At 43.5% G+C, this 15,392-nt stretch overlaps 1 protein-coding gene across 9 annotated transcripts in view; it reads left to right on the forward strand.

Annotated features, from left to right (window-relative positions):
* The window catches only part of osbpl8 (oxysterol binding protein-like 8), a 69,417-nt gene extending 60,370 nt beyond the window's left edge, over positions 1–9,047 (forward strand). For 4 of the 9 annotated variants that reach the window (XM_037461616.2, XM_037461617.2, XM_037461622.2 and 1 more), the window contains 10 exons: positions 99–197; positions 385–482; positions 1,266–1,355; positions 1,548–1,684; positions 1,892–2,077; positions 2,906–3,059; positions 4,449–4,551; positions 4,845–4,880; positions 5,449–5,554; positions 5,644–9,047. In XM_037461616.2, the coding sequence (XP_037317513.2) occupies positions 99–197; positions 385–482; positions 1,266–1,355; positions 1,548–1,684; positions 1,892–2,077; positions 2,906–3,059; positions 4,449–4,551; positions 4,845–4,880; positions 5,449–5,554; positions 5,644–5,773 (1,139 nt within the window). In that variant the 3' untranslated portion in view covers positions 5,774–9,047. The remainder of the gene's footprint in view (positions 1–98; positions 198–384; positions 483–1,265; positions 1,356–1,547; positions 1,685–1,891; positions 2,078–2,905; positions 3,060–4,448; positions 4,552–4,844; positions 4,881–5,448; positions 5,555–5,643) is intronic. The other 5 variants (XM_037461618.2, XM_037461624.2, XM_037461621.2 and 2 more) reach the window with 3 other exon arrangements.
* The last annotated feature ends 6,345 nt before the right edge of the window (positions 9,048–15,392 follow it).

Here is a 15,392-nt window from a genome sequence, read left to right on the forward strand (position 1 = left end):
TAAAATACCTAGTCACCTTAAATAACAACAATACTCATGCTGCTGCTTCATTATCTGCCAGCACATCTGTGAACTGACTTCTGTTCTTCACATTGCAGGAAACTCCCTGTCGGCCATATTGGACGGGGAGGCTCGGCTGACTTTCCTCAACAGAGGAGAGGACTATGTGATGAACATGCCCTATGCTCACTGTAAAGGTCAGTGCAACCTGACAGTTCTCACAACACAATCTCAGTCCAGTAGTGCTTTGTTACTGTAATGTTGCTTTGCTCATTTTGAAAGCTGTATATCTACCTAGAACATGTTGCCTGGCTTTGAGCGTCTATCAGTTTCCCATCTATCGGTGCTGAATGAGATTCCTGTTGGTGCTTTTTCATCGGGTAGGCATCCTGTACGGCACCATGACTTTGGAGCTGGGCGGTCAGATCACCATTGCATGCGAGAAAACGGGCTACAGTGCTCAGCTTGAGTTCAAACTAAAGGTATGGCTGTGTTTAATAGAAACATTCTTATTAAAGAGGAGATAACTGTTTGTTTTTTTAGTAGAGTTGGACATTTAGAGTGGTTTATAGCTAATACATTACTTTCTCCAAACTCCTCCTACTGTAGTTGGAGTTGAGTACTACACTGACTATACCAATACACTTCTGTCCCTTTAAGAGAGAACTCCTCAAAGCCTTTCTAGATACAGCACCTAAAGGAGTGTAAATAAAAAAAACAGTTTCTTACATGATTTTTCTGAATGTCTTCCCCCACCACGCCAACTCCACCATGCCACTCCTTCTCCAAACCCTCACAAACGCCCCCCCCCCCCCCTCCACCAATCATCCCATCAATTGCATTGTACCATCGCAAACTAGCGACAGGTACACATCAGAGAAAGTTAACAGGGAATCAATTTCCTTTTCTAATACAGATATTGATTGGTATCTCTGTTTCACCAGTTTGAACCATTCAGTTGATGTACTTTATCAGTAAGCCATATTGGAAGTTCATTTTTAATTTGAATCTTTTTTTGTTAAACTGGGGATAAATCTTTTTTTAAAGCCGGTTTTCCATGACTAAAGCTCCATCAGCCACATTTCTTTTGTATTTCAATGGGAACGTATTTAAATATCTCCCCTCTTTAAACCCCATGTCCTCTTTCCTCTCCTATCCTTCACTGTCAACACCTTTTTTTCTTTTTGTTTTTCTGTCCTGTGTTCCTGCTTTTGCCCCCCCCCACCTTGGTCTCCCCTCCTGCTGCTCTCCTCTCTTTCCTCCAGCCGTTTCTGGGCAGCAGTGACTGCGTCAATCAAGTCTGTGGAAAGATCAAGCTGGGGAAGGAAGTGTTGGCCACACTAGAAGGACACTGGGTGAGACACATTTTCCACACGACTGCTTATTGTTAGATGAACCCGAGTGTACATACATGTTACATGCAATGATCAAGCATGCCGTTTATATGCTGGCCCCTTTTGTGATCTGCAGTCTTTCTTTAGTTTGCGCTCTGATTCAAGCAAGTAAATAGAGCTTTTTGACCACCCCCCCTCACAAACCCACCACAGGACAGTGAGATCTTCATCAACGACAAGAAGACAGGGACGGTGGATACCTTCTGGAACCCGACGTCAGAGCTGAGGCAGAGTCGACTGACGCGCTGCACCGTCCCACCAGAGGAGCAAGGAGACCTGGAATCAGAAAGGTGGACTTTTGACCGTCAGCAGATCCTGCAACACGAGAGCGTAGCCTTTCGAATCGTTGGCTCTCAATGTTGTTTCTGTGGCCAAATTAACTGCCCTTAAGTCGCCCTTTTAGCATTTTGAGATATTTTTCAGGTTGTTTTTGATAGTCTTCTTCTCTCCTGTTAGAGCAGATAAACTTCATGACTCTGCTCCCTCCGAATCCCTAGACTGTGGCAGCACGTGACGCGGGCCATCAACAACAAGGACCAGACCGAGGCCACCAATGAGAAGTTTATACTGGAGGAAGTTCAGCGGAAGTCTGCCCGAGAACGGAAAGCCAAGTGCGAGGAGTGGAACCCGGCCCTGTTTGAGCAAGACCCTGTCACAGGAGAGTGGCATTACAGATATGCAGAGTGAGTGGATCCTCTAGTGGGTTTTAATCGGGTTAGAGTATGGTCATGGGATCTAACAAAGGCTTTTCCATTTCTAGTGCCTTTACCTCAGCACTACAGCATACTATTATTAAATGCATTTGGAGGAGCTTAGCAATATGAGCAAGGAGAATGGCTCCAGTACTAACCAGAATTGGTCAGGCTATACTTAAAATGATTAAACATATTCAACATGACAAAGGTTTATATTATTACACATTATTTAGCTGACGCTTTTATCCAAAGCGACTTGCATTGCATTAAATGGGTGTCTTGCTCAGGGGGACATGGAGCAACTGGGATTCAAACCGCCCACCACTACCACACCATGGGCCATCATCGCCCCTCGTTAAATAATAAAGACGTTGGGATATTGATTAAAAATTGAATCCTGGACATCCAAATGCTTTAACTTCTGTATAATAACGAGATGGATAACAGATGAACACTGATCCTTGCTGTTGCTGTTTTTGGTCAAATATTTGAAAGAAAAATAAGATTTATTTTATAAATATTTATATTTTATTAGAATTAGAGAAATAGCCCCTTATACACTTTTTTCAGATTTCTGTTACAAGGCCATTTGCAATTTCATCTTCAATGTGGACTCATCCAGTGTGACAGGGCGCCACCAAGTGTTGATTTGACATAACTGCATAGCTGCTGTCTGTCAAACTGTCAACTGGCCTGGGTGATTACCATTGTAATTCCTTGCCTTTGTCGTCTTTTCTCCACCATGCCTCACCCACTGTTTTTGTCTTCCTCAATTTCCCCTCATCTCACCCTCTGTGTCTCTCCGTCCCTCCCCAGCACAAGGCCATGGGATCCGCTCAACGACCTGATCCAGTTCGAGAAAGACGGCTGTATCCAGACCAAGGTCCGACACCGCACCCCTATGGTACGTTCTGGCAGTCTTATTAGTCTGAGTAACCAGGGGCCGCGGAGGGACAATTGCAAGTGCCAGGTAGGTCGTCCCGATCAAAAACCGCCATTTATTTAAGAAAACTTACAGAAAGCAGCTCGCCACCTCCCACGCAGCACGCGGTGCACCGTTTTCATTGTCGCTTCCTTTCTTTGTGTCATCATCGCTGTGCTGCCATCGCCGCTGTTGCCACCGTTTCTTTCTTTTTTACCTGTCTTTGCTTTTCCTACCACCTGGCACCTGGTGTTCGCTTTGTATGGGAGGGAAGGTCATGTCAAAGTGCATGCTAAAGTAAGTGGATGAGCAGCTGTTCTTTCCTTTTCAGTCAAGAAAAGGAAAGGTGCAGTGATTGTAATAGCCTCCACTCAGTAGGCACTTTTAATGCCTTTCGTGGTGTTTGTTAGGATGCTGCACTTAGGTGAATATCATTTACTGAACCTGGTCAAATATACGTTGAAATCATCTTTATTGACTTTTCACTTATTTATTTTTCTCCCATACAAAGTCTAAAAGAGAGAAAATCCATTACACCACCTGACCCGACCGACCCTGGCCGCTTCACGGTGCTCGCCACATGCTCTCCATCCATCACCTGTTTTTCATTTTGTCTTTTTTGCACACTGTGTTCGCTCAGTGTCGACTTCTGCTGAGCGGTTCCACACTCATGATGTGTTCAGGCGCCGGAGGCTGTCTGTGCAGCTGCTGTGAGAGCGTTTGATCAGTGTAACTGCCTGCCAAAGGCCCATGCTTTGCTCACGTCTGCTCACCGCTTTAGCTTTTGAGGTACCAAGTACAGAAGTCATACATAAGAGACAAATACAATTCAAGTGGTTCTAGTTTGATCAAAAAAGTTTTCTTTAATCAGTTTTTCTAGGCTTGTTTTCCTAAGCAAAAAAAAAAAATCTACAAATAAATGGAGCACAAGTTATTTTTTTTCATTTTACCATCTGCTTTTTTGAATAAATTCCTGGCTCACTTGATCTTGATATTGTCAGTAAAAAAAATGAAATGTTTTTGTCCTACCAATCTTTAAATTTGAAACCGGTTTTGCTTAATAAAGACACATTAAATAAAGCATTATTTGCGAATGAGCTTGATCCCGTTGGATCACTTCAATGAGCCCCCTCTTGGCATGTCTGGTTCTTTGTGGACGCCTGTTATGTGTCCTGGTTTCAAATGGACATGAATGGCGATGTACCTGCATGCCTTCTACACGCCAACACCGACCAGCATGTTTATGAATGTGTTTGTTTGGGGGGGTTCTTGCATCATAATATTATTATGTTCATATTGTATTCTTGAGAGTTTTTGCTTGTAGAGATGCTGTGTTTTTATATTTCTCATTTAGCTGTAGCGGTGGCCTATATTGGTTTGACCTCTTTCCCCTTTTGTGTGTGTCTATGTGCGTGTGCGATCTGTGCATGTGTGTAGGTGACGGTGCCAAAGAGGAAACACAAGAGTGACAAGTCTAAGAGCCGAGAGAGTGGCTGCTCCTCACCTGAACCTGACCGTCAGGACTCATCTGGCAGTGAACGTAAGTCCTGCTCATTTACACACACACAAACACACACACACACGCTAATTTGAGTCTAACTAACTGTTTTAAAAATCAATAATTGGTCATACAGACCCACAGCATATTGTCTAAATATTACAGAGGCCATATAATGATTCATGCCAGAACAAAACCGCCACAGAGGCAGTAAAATGTCTAGGTAACAGCTGTGCTATATTTTCATGTTTTTGTACACGTATAACAGCTGTTAAAATACTAGTCACATGTTACCTAGACAGCGATAAAGCTTTCACCTTCTAACCAATCTGCAGAAGGCCAAATGACTGCTAGTAGTAGGCTGAAACTGAGTAAGTAAACTGCACATTCTGGTGGTGGTAGGGGTTTCTTGGGGTGGTGATGGTGGAGGATCCTGTAGGCACTTGGTTATATATCATACTTATTATCATCAATGTTAAAAAATAAAAATAATAGAACTTTGCTTTGAATTCAATTTCCCCCCCCCTCAAAAAGGCCAAAGAGACAATTCTATTAATTTAAATACAAAGGCCCTGAATATTTTCATTATAATAGGGTTAGGGTTAGGTCTGATGTTAGATGCTGTCAGGAGACATTGCACATAATTACCCTAGAGATGCGAGTGTGACAATGAAAACTGTTTGCAGTTTTTATTTGTTAACCCATCCATCAATATGCTGATGCTTATTGCACGCCGCAATATTTGATTGATTTTAATATTACACATTATTGTCGTATAAACCTAGGCAAAATAGTTGTCAATTCATTAATGTACTTAATGTATAGTCTTGGGTCACATTTCCCTGAGTTATGTCAAATTGTAATTGTAATGTATGTATTGTATTGTAATTGTATGCATGTATTGTAGGCAGAAGTCTTAATGAACACACTTTGACACAGGACACAAAAGCAAGCATAACAGTCGGCTGAGGAAAAAGGGGGCCGACCTCAGTGAACTTCAAAGTGCCATTGAATCCATTAAGAAGACGCAGGAGGACATTAACAGGTGAGAAGGGCATCTGTCACATTGTCCCTTTGGGCGGCATATGGCGGCAGCCGTTTAAGCATCTACACATGACCACTGTGTGCTTGCAGGAACATCAGCGTGCTGCGGAGCCGTGCGGCCGGCCGGGTGGAGGGCAGTTCTTTCCTCCAGCAGCGTGACTACATCATCATCGTTTTCCTCATCCTCCTTCAGGTCCTGATCAACTATGTCTTCAAGTAGCAGCCATACCCCGAGGAGAGAGACAGTGATGCCGTCTCACACACTCTTATACACAGACACACTCGCAATCATGAAAAAACTCAATATACACCATGAACATTAGGCATCACAACCTCGAGATGTGAACTTTGACCTCTCACAATAAGTGACTCGGACACTCTTCTTGTCTGTCTTTGTTAAATCCAGCTACACACGTCCAGAGAAGTGGAGACTCCCTCACACAAAGAAACTTTAAAAAAAAAAAAACATGTTATTTTTAAGCAGCCCATTCCAAAACTCTGTGGAGATCCGCGGATTTCAAAAGCGAAGAGGAGCGGCTTTAAGGAGAAGTAGTTGGAGTGGGGATTTTGTCGTGATTTCTTTTGAGCTTGTTGATTTGCCTTGATGTAAGAGGTAAAGACAGCAGCCATTGCAATTAGTTTTAGCTGTTTTTTTTAAAACTACCATGTGATTCACATTTCAAACCACAGGGAAGTGTTTAACATGGAGACAAGTACCACAGCTCATATGGCAACACAGATTTAAAGAGAAGTGTACCTTTGAATGCTCTTTTTTAACGTTTTGCTCCTCTGCTGGTTATGTCTTTTGTGAAGCGGGGTCTACTCTGGACAAAAGGCAGTGATAAGGGAGCGAAAAACAAATGGGTCCAATCGATGTGACTTTTATTTTTTTATTATTGGAAACTTTAATATGAGGCGGGGTTTCCACGTGTAGAAACGGACGTGGAAGACAAATGACACAAGGGACATTGTTAAAAGGTACAGAGGCTATAGTTTCTGCTGTATATCAAACCTTCTCCTTTGGGATACTAAATCAATGTTGAAAGACCGAAGTCGGCGTCGTTGTAGACTGGAGGTAGCATGTATAGACTAAGGAGCGTGGTTATGACGTTAGCGTTATGTACAGTAGTTTGACTTAGGGCACAAATGCACTGGAAATGTCACATCGGTGTTCTTAGCATGGTTTATACAATGACAAAATTGTTTTAGATCTCTGCTCAGACAGTCAAAAAAACATTTGGGGGTGATTTTTCATGAGCCTCAGTGACCACTGCCCTCGTTTCAGATAAAGGGAGTTGGTACGTTTTAATCAGTCAGCAAGGTTTTCTGAAATCGACCTTGTTAGACTTTATGACTTATTAAAGGAATACAATAAGACATACACTTTCTTGCTTGGAGTTAGATGAGAAGATCGACCCTTATATGTTCGATGCAACTAGCAGCTGCTCAACCGGGCACAAGACTGGGAACAAGTGGTTTTAGTGGGAAAACATTTTAAACTTAAACTCAACTAAGTGAGTATGTGTATTTCCCAAAATAAATTCAGTTAAATTCATTAAATAAAAACTGTTTCTTCAAAACGAGTTTTAATTTCCCGGGTTATGTTGTGCTACCACATAGACAGAACCTAAAAGATGCAACGAGGAGCTGATCTAAAGTCATGTAAAAACTCCTCTCAGCTTCTGCCTGCAGCCACTTTACGGCAAACACCAATTCAGAGCAACGATGACCGCTTTCAGTGCTTTTGTGCCTCCGACGTTTACCAGGAGAACTAGTATAGACACTTTAGTAAGCTACTGGTGGGAGGAGATAGACTTTTTCTAACTACTACTATCACCACAGTTAACCATTCCAAATGTACGCGAGTACCAGCCAAACTCGGTGTGTAGAGTAGGAGACGACCCCGTTCACTGTGTAAATAGCCGGCGGGACGGCGCGTGGCGTTTCAGCGCGATGCAGACACTCCCGCGCTCTGTGCACAAGCCAGTCTTTTCAACCTTGTGTGTCTTTCTGTCCACTGCTCTGTAGATACACATGGACATTAGCAAGAAAACAAACACAAAAAAAACGGATTAGTGGGGTACACAATTTGGTTCCCGTCGCAAATTGATCAAAGAGGCCTCAAATTGTCGCTGTTACTCGTTACGTAGTTGCAAAAATAAAGATGCTTTTGGAAATTTCACACAAATTGTACACTGGTTCTAATCTGTTGCCTTCCTCTTAAGAAAAAATAATTTGCTGTTTTAAAGACTGGGAAATAATGGTGAACAGACCCCATTTAAAGGTACAAGGTTAAAGGGAGCTGTGTGTTTTCAGCATCGATCCACAAAGAAGGCAGCACAGCGCCAACATGTCCCACCAAAGATGCAATTAACTGACCACTAATTCAGGCAATTGAAAATGCTCCTAAACACTTGGGGACCATATCTGAACATTGATATTGTGTCCTGATGTTAGCCTTGTTGACGTTTACACATCCGATTGCCTCCGCCGTCAGCAGACTGTTGAGCTTTGATAACTCTGTAATGCTAACACAGGTATAAAGAAAGACTGGTAGCAACGTTGGGAGCCCACCGTACCCCCCCCCCCCCCGTAAGTTACCCGGCTGGCCCGTGTGTATCTGTACGAGTATTTTTGTGTATCCTCATTGCCTCATCTTAAAAGGAGAATCCAGATATCAGAATGTGGAGAAATAAGTATATACCAGTGCCTTCTAGAGTCGGACCTGGGAGGGGGTAAATGAGTGGTGGGAGGCAGCGGTGTGGGAGGGTGCGGTTTGGCGCATGCGGAGTCTCAAGGTGAGCTCAATGGTGATGGCAATAACCTGGAATAAGTCCATATGTCGGGGGGCGGCTGTAGTCACTGTGGTGTTTCCGAGGGGACGTGCCATAAGAAGCCTTAGCAACAAGTGTGACTGCGACTCCAGAGCTCACCATCCCACCCCCCCACCCCCCCCCCTCCCCTCCTCTCCCTCCCCCCCTCCCCCAAAGCATCGACATAGTAAATCAACAGTAGGTTTTCCGGATGCTTATTCCTGCCACAGCAGAGAGAAGGAGAGTAAGGGAGAGAGACCACTCCTCTACGTGGGCACATTCGTCCCTCTCTCGCTCTCATGTACCAAAATTCCGAGTGGAAATAAACAGCTCTGCTGTCTGTTGTTGTTGTTGTTGTTGTCTGTACAATAATACATTTTATTTATTCCTCTTTTGTATGTGGGTTTCTGTTTATTTGCTTCAGCTTGTAGCTTTAGTTCAATGCTGATTTTAAATTTACACAAAGTTGGTTTTATCCCTCAACTCGTGACTTGACGTCTCACACAAGAGACTGTCCTCAGCTTGTGCACACTGCCCCCCCCCCCCCCTCACTCATACACAGCTACCCTTTTTCCAATCTGAGTATGTGATTATATCTATTGTATTTCCATGGCAACTATAACTTCCTGTAAGTTTATGGTCAATGTAACATAACACAGAATAAAAACAAATGACATCTTGGGGCGGTCACTGTCGATCACAACTGTATTTTTGCATGTGTTATTCATATCATGTATTTACTGGTGTTGTATTATCATTACTGATTAGTTATCTCCATTATGAAAATGTGCCGAAAGCCCGCCTATCATCTAGTCAAAGATTTAAAAAAAAAATTTTTTAAATAACATCAGCAACAACAAGAGGTGGATATAGAAATTAGACACATAAAGGGAATTTGGGGATTGAAGCTGCCTAGATTGTGGAATAAAACCATTGCTATGTCTTGTACATTCATCTTCAGGAGGACGCACATCTATTGTCGACCTTCAGATTGAGGACATTTTGTCCGGTCCTCACCTTTTCAAGACCTGTTTGAGGGTTCAGGCACTTACAGACATTTCAGGTTCAAGGCGGGTTCAGATTAGGTACGGTATGTAGGTAAGGTATTTCCTCTGGATGGTTAGGATAAAGCAATATCTAAGTGAACATAGAAGTACTTGGATGTGTGTGTGTCAGAGAGAGAGACAAAGATGGTTTGGGATTTTAAATCCGATTTATTTAAATATGTTTGGAATTGCTTTTCTTTGTGGAAATTTCGCCCCCATCTGATAAACTCGTGCTCACTAGATTGATAAAAAGAGTCTTGGGCGTCTTTCCCCTTTGTTCATGCTGCTGTAGCAGCTAATAATAAATGTTGACACTGGAAAGGCATTGAAATATAAGATTTACTTTTAATAATGCTATGCTAGGAGCCATTCTCTGTTATGCTAAAAAAAAACCTGGTTTAAATAAATAGTAATAGAAAGAGTAATTTAAATGTATCTTTGATTTTTTGCTATTTTTCTAAGATGGATGAAAACAAATGTGAGTAGTTGCCCTGTTGTTACTAATGTATTGGCTCAAAAAATTCTATTTCAATGTTTAAAATGGAACATTTAACATAGAACATTTGGAGCGATAAAGCCAGCAAAAGCCGTCATTTCCAAGCCTTTGTAAAGCAGCTGATCCACCGGTAGAGGGGGGCGGAGTCCGCCTGCAGCCAATGTACCACTCGGTTCAAGCTGCTCCGACCTGTCCTCATCATTTCCTTAACCAGTACCATCTGCATCCATGAGCCCTTACATCAGGACCACCATTATTTATAGTAATCTGACATCTTGTAGGTAGCCTAGAAGTTACAGAGGGACGAGGCCCCACCCTCGGATTGTTCAAGTGCCCTTGAGCAGGGCACCTGCAGTTCCAGTAACAAGACACAGACTGTGTTGCAGGGTAAGAATGGGAATTCGGGCTTGTTCAATGAATATTTTCTATATTCTCATTCATCCATTAAACGCCAGTACGAAGGACATGAAAAATATTGAAATACAGAATCACAAGATTAAAAAAAAAATAGAAAAACTAAACAAAAATGATACACTGGTGATTTTCTTTACTAAAGATTTTTTTGGGCAGAGGCCAAAAGAATGTTGAAAATGTTCACCAAACTGAACCCACACAGAAAGAGATAAGAGAAAGAGTCCCAGTGAGCTTGAGCTCTCGCCAAGGGGCATTTCCTCAGGCAAGGACGTTGCCAAAGGTGCATAGATCAGCTCAGTCCTTCCTGTCCATCTCAGATAACAACAAAACATCTGAAACCAACCCCCTGTCTGTCCCTTCCCTACTTTACCCCCCTGCTTTGCATCAATAAAGGTGCTGCCATGGAGGGAGGATCAGGCCCAGCCTTAGAAACGATGAGCAAAGTTGCACAGCTGTTGTTTTCCACGTGATGTTGGATGCAAAATGCATCTTTGTCTGCAGAAGTAGTTCAAGATTTGCTCGTGTCTAAGCTGAATGTTATGTTGTTTAAACAGCCCTTTCTTTGGAAAATCCGATTGGTGGATTCTCTACCGCTGTCCTTGAGACATGAGCGATAGATGCACAATGAGGTTTCTGTGGGAACTTAGTCACTCAATTTATGAGTGGCCACGAAGATTAGTCTCGTTTCGTACTCTTGTGCTACATTGTGAGGGCATAAAATAAATAAATAAAATCCCATTGATTTCTGTAAAGTTTTTAAACATTTGTCAAGTGGCCAAACAAGCTAACAGATCCTTTGGCAGGTCCATACTGATACGAATGTATTATCAAAGACACACAGAAAAGCCAATTCCTTTGTTGCAGTGCACTGTTAAAAAAGGCTCCTTCCCTCTGATGGTTATTACCTTTCCTCATCCCTTCCTCGCCTTCTAATAACAATCTCCGTCCTCTTCATCTAAAAGTAAAATTTTGTCCATCCTGATACTCTGTGGGCGGGATGCTTGCTGTTGCTTGGATACATCATCCTGATGGCTGACTGAATGGCTTACCTTCAAGGCCAGGGAGGACAGATGGAGGATTGACTGGGGAAAGATACAGGGAGAGGTGGGAGGAGCATGGGTTACTTGGAAAAAAGGTGAAGTTGGTGGGGGGCGGCAAGGTAAAGAAAGAAATTGGTGTAAGGAAGAGAAAGATGATAAAAGAGGAACAGGTGCACAAGGGAGAGAGGGAAAAAAACAGTAAGAAGGAAGAGAATGCCGAGGAAGGAATGGAGGAGAGAGGGAGAGAGGGATGGAGGTTGCAACATATGAACTACTTAAGGAAAGAAGTAACCAAATGCATTGTGAGTACAATGTAAAAGGAAAAGTGATGTGAGAGACAGTGGATGTGAGCAAAAGGAGGAAGGACGGAACACGAGAGAAAAAGGGCATTTTCCCACAGAAAGAAGGAAAGGAAACATAAGAGGAGGACACATGGTGGAGGACAAAGGAAACAGCATCCTGTAAGCTGCGTTCCGCTCGGTGTCGTCATCGTCCTTTCCCCTCAGACCCCGCTCCCCCTTGGCATCACCCTGGCAAAGGGCCGTCAGGCCGATGTTGCCATGCATCGCTCCGCAGTAAGGCTTTACATTGGAGGACATTGAGCCCCATTTCGTATAAAGGGGTCGGATAAAAATGCCGGCATGGCGCATGCACAGTGTGGAGTCAGACATTTTGGTTTAATGAGAAGAAGCTGTGCGTTTCTCCAGCGGGGTCATTATCTATTTATTGGAGGAGGCGTATTAATATTTTCCGCAGCTATACTGTAGTCGCTGTTTGGGAAGATGGTAGCACAACAGTGTAAAAATAATAAGAACTAATTCTGCTTTTTTTCTATACTCAGAGCCTCTATCATTGTGGGGAAAAGTACAAGGTCACTAAATGGTGGATTTGGTCCGTCACATGTAATGGACCTTGCATAAAATGTTGTGTTGCTGTGTGGGTAGTTCTAGAGCTTCAGTTTAAAGGGTTAGTTTATACATAGAAATACTTGGCTACATAAAATCTGCATTTTGGATACATTTCTGTTATTTTGTCAGTAGGAGGTTGACAGCTTGTGTTTGTTTTTTGGTTTATCTGCACATTTAATTTGTTTATAATAAAACAAAGTGGAAATACTTGATATAGAAAATATCCAACATAGAAACGTTTATCATCAATGGAAGCAGAATGTGACTCAGGGTGTGTTTAGTTTAATAATAACATAACACATGATGGTAAGTATACTGTCCTCCCTGTAGACTGTCACAGACTGGCACAGCGTATGCCCGGGGCCGGTTAAGGAGTCCACAGGCCGTCAATAACAGTATGAGAAACCAAAAGTATTGAGAACGTTTGAGTCACAACAAACACGAGAGGTCCTTAAGCATGCAACCATGACTGGGAACTCGACACATCTAGCAGATTTGCTTCAGCATATTGTAACATTATACATGGAGTGACACTTGCAGTCCAGTGGCCAGATGGGGGCCATACTGTGCGTGTGCTGGTGTGCAGGGGGGGGGAAAAACAGCGTGTAGTATGTGTGTGTGTGTGTGTGTGTGTGTGTGTGTGTGTGTGTGTGTGCCAAAGGCATACAGTTAAAGTCGCCTTCTAACGCCGTAGGTGGGATAGCTGAGGATGTCCGTTATGGCGGACAGAGGGGGCGTTACATCACCTGACCAGTCCTCTGCCCACTCTGCAGCCCTAGTGGCTGGTAGGCTTAAATGGGTTAACAGACACAAAGTGAGCTAATCCGCAGTGCTAGCCGAGCGGCGAGGTTGTGCTAGTTGCCGGCTCAGCATTGTGTTTATTCCACCGCCCCCCACACCCCCTCGGTGGAATCGACATAGCATAAAAGAACTGCTGCAGTGAGCCGCTCTCATTCACAGCCGGATTAGTGTAGCATTGAGTCGTCTTTTTCTCCTCTCTCTTTATTTTTTCTGGCAGCGCCCCGATGACACTGCCATGAACACACTGCAGAGAGATCCAGCCGTCTCCCAGGGCGGTGCTGGTCCCTTCCCTCCCCTCGCCTCCTTCCTAACATCTGGGTCAGAGATAAGGAAAGTGTGGCGTGTGATTTAGGTGCCCATCACTTTCATTGGTCCGGGCTATTCCTGTGAGCTTCGGTCTCATTCACGGCACGCCGACAAGACCCGATCGGTGGCAAAGGGATAAGTGTTTGCCGCAACTGCCTCTCTCCCCATTTGAGGGGCGTTTTTCATCCTCTCGTCCAAGTCGACAGAGCTGCAGCTATTTTTAGACGGAGGAATTGCTTTGGGGAACCCCGATAAGTGCAGCTCTCTGTTTCCCTGTTGCCCCCTGTTCTCCGAACACGACGCCCGCTCTCGTGCGAGCCTTGATAACACGAGTGCAGTAGGCAGCCAGGATCTCGTGAAAGCGTTCTCTGGGGAATGAAGTGGTGCCAGACAGCAGAGAGGATGGCTGGTACCAGCAGGCCTATCTGTGACGGTGTACGCGTGCACTGGTGTTAAAGGGCCGCCTGTTGACAAGCGTGGACGATGTTTATCACTCACATGTGACCTTTTGGGCTGTGGCAGCTGACGAAAGTGGCGTACTGGAGCCGTTGGGCTCTGAAGAGCAGGCTGTGATGGAAAATATCATCTTAGTGCCCTAGTGTTTTGTTGGTAAATCAAACAGTACTTGGGCAGTACGTACTGTTTGATTTACCACTACCGGACAAGCAAAGATAAACAATCAAATTCTATTTACTATGTGTATTTATGCCTTATTTGATATTAAACATGCATCCTAATTAACCAACTAGTCCATCATGATGCCTCACGGCTAAACAAAATAGTCTTGTTATTGTTGAGCGAGGTTCTTAAGGGAAAGTGGAAGTATTCGCCATGAAAAGGGCGGTTGGTAAAAGGGCTAAAAGCTAAAATGCTTCCTTCCTCTTCTCTTCCAGCAGAGGGTCGGGTAGAAACTCTGTCGGACTACATTTAACTCTACGGCAGATTTGTGTCAATAACATTTCAGTAATCACGTAAACTAGATTGATCAAAAGGTCTCTCCTTCTCCTCTCATTGGGGTTGAAAGGCTTCTTCAATCTGACCCCAATGTCCGTTTTTTTGACACCATGTAACTGTTATCAAGATGGTGTTTATAAATCTCTCACGTGGTGGTGGACTGACATACATCACCTGTCCCAAAGCCATCAGCACTACCACAGGAGAGAGTGAGTACCATTTTGGTTGATGTTTTTGTTGCTTCGACTGAGGCTCAAAACTCAGCGGTTTGTGCAGGCGGACCCAGGTGAACTACAGTATAATCCACCTCATGATGGTCCGTGAACTTTACCAGAGACAAATTCTTTGCATTCACTACCCCTTCCTGTTTCATTAGCAGTTTCCCTCATTACGCCTTAAATCTCAAACAAAAAGCCGATCCTATGGTGGCGTAATGGCCGAGATCATCAACACAGCACGGTTTGCTTAGATATAGAGTATTTTAACAGGCCTTGGACAGTGAGCTCTCCTGGTCTGCACATGCACAGCTGTAACAATGTTATGTCTGGTTTGACAAATACAACGTATTTCAGAGGAAGGGCACTCTTTAGAGTGGATCTGCATGTTTCATGCATTGTTATTGAGGTATTTCCCCCCAACCATCATGCTGGCGAATAACCAAATCCATTACAATTCATTCTCTAAAACGCAAGAATGCATGTAGCAAATCCATCCAATAGCTGTCGAGATCACTTGTCTCGTGGTGGGCTGACAGCCTTACGTTGCCGTCTCCAAAAGGGTGGGAGAACTTTTTAGGTTCATTCTAAAACTGAATAGTAATCTCTGCACATCAGTGTGTGTTGTGTTTTACCCATAATGCACACATTGCACAGATCTGACATCTGTTTGTAATCAGAATATTTCAGCAAATAATCTAAACCTGCCATTATTCAGCATCTTTTCAGCCTGCAGGTGAACTGTTCTGTCACACAGCCATGCTGCCTCCCCAATTTGAACATGCCACTTTTCTTGTTATTTGTTATTTGTCTTATTGTCCATTGTCTCACTGTCCGATGTTAAGC

Source organism: Pungitius pungitius, chromosome 2, assembly GCF_949316345.1.
Source record: "Pungitius pungitius chromosome 2, fPunPun2.1, whole genome shotgun sequence".
NCBI classification, from domain to species: domain Eukaryota; kingdom Metazoa; phylum Chordata; class Actinopteri; order Perciformes; family Gasterosteidae; genus Pungitius; species Pungitius pungitius.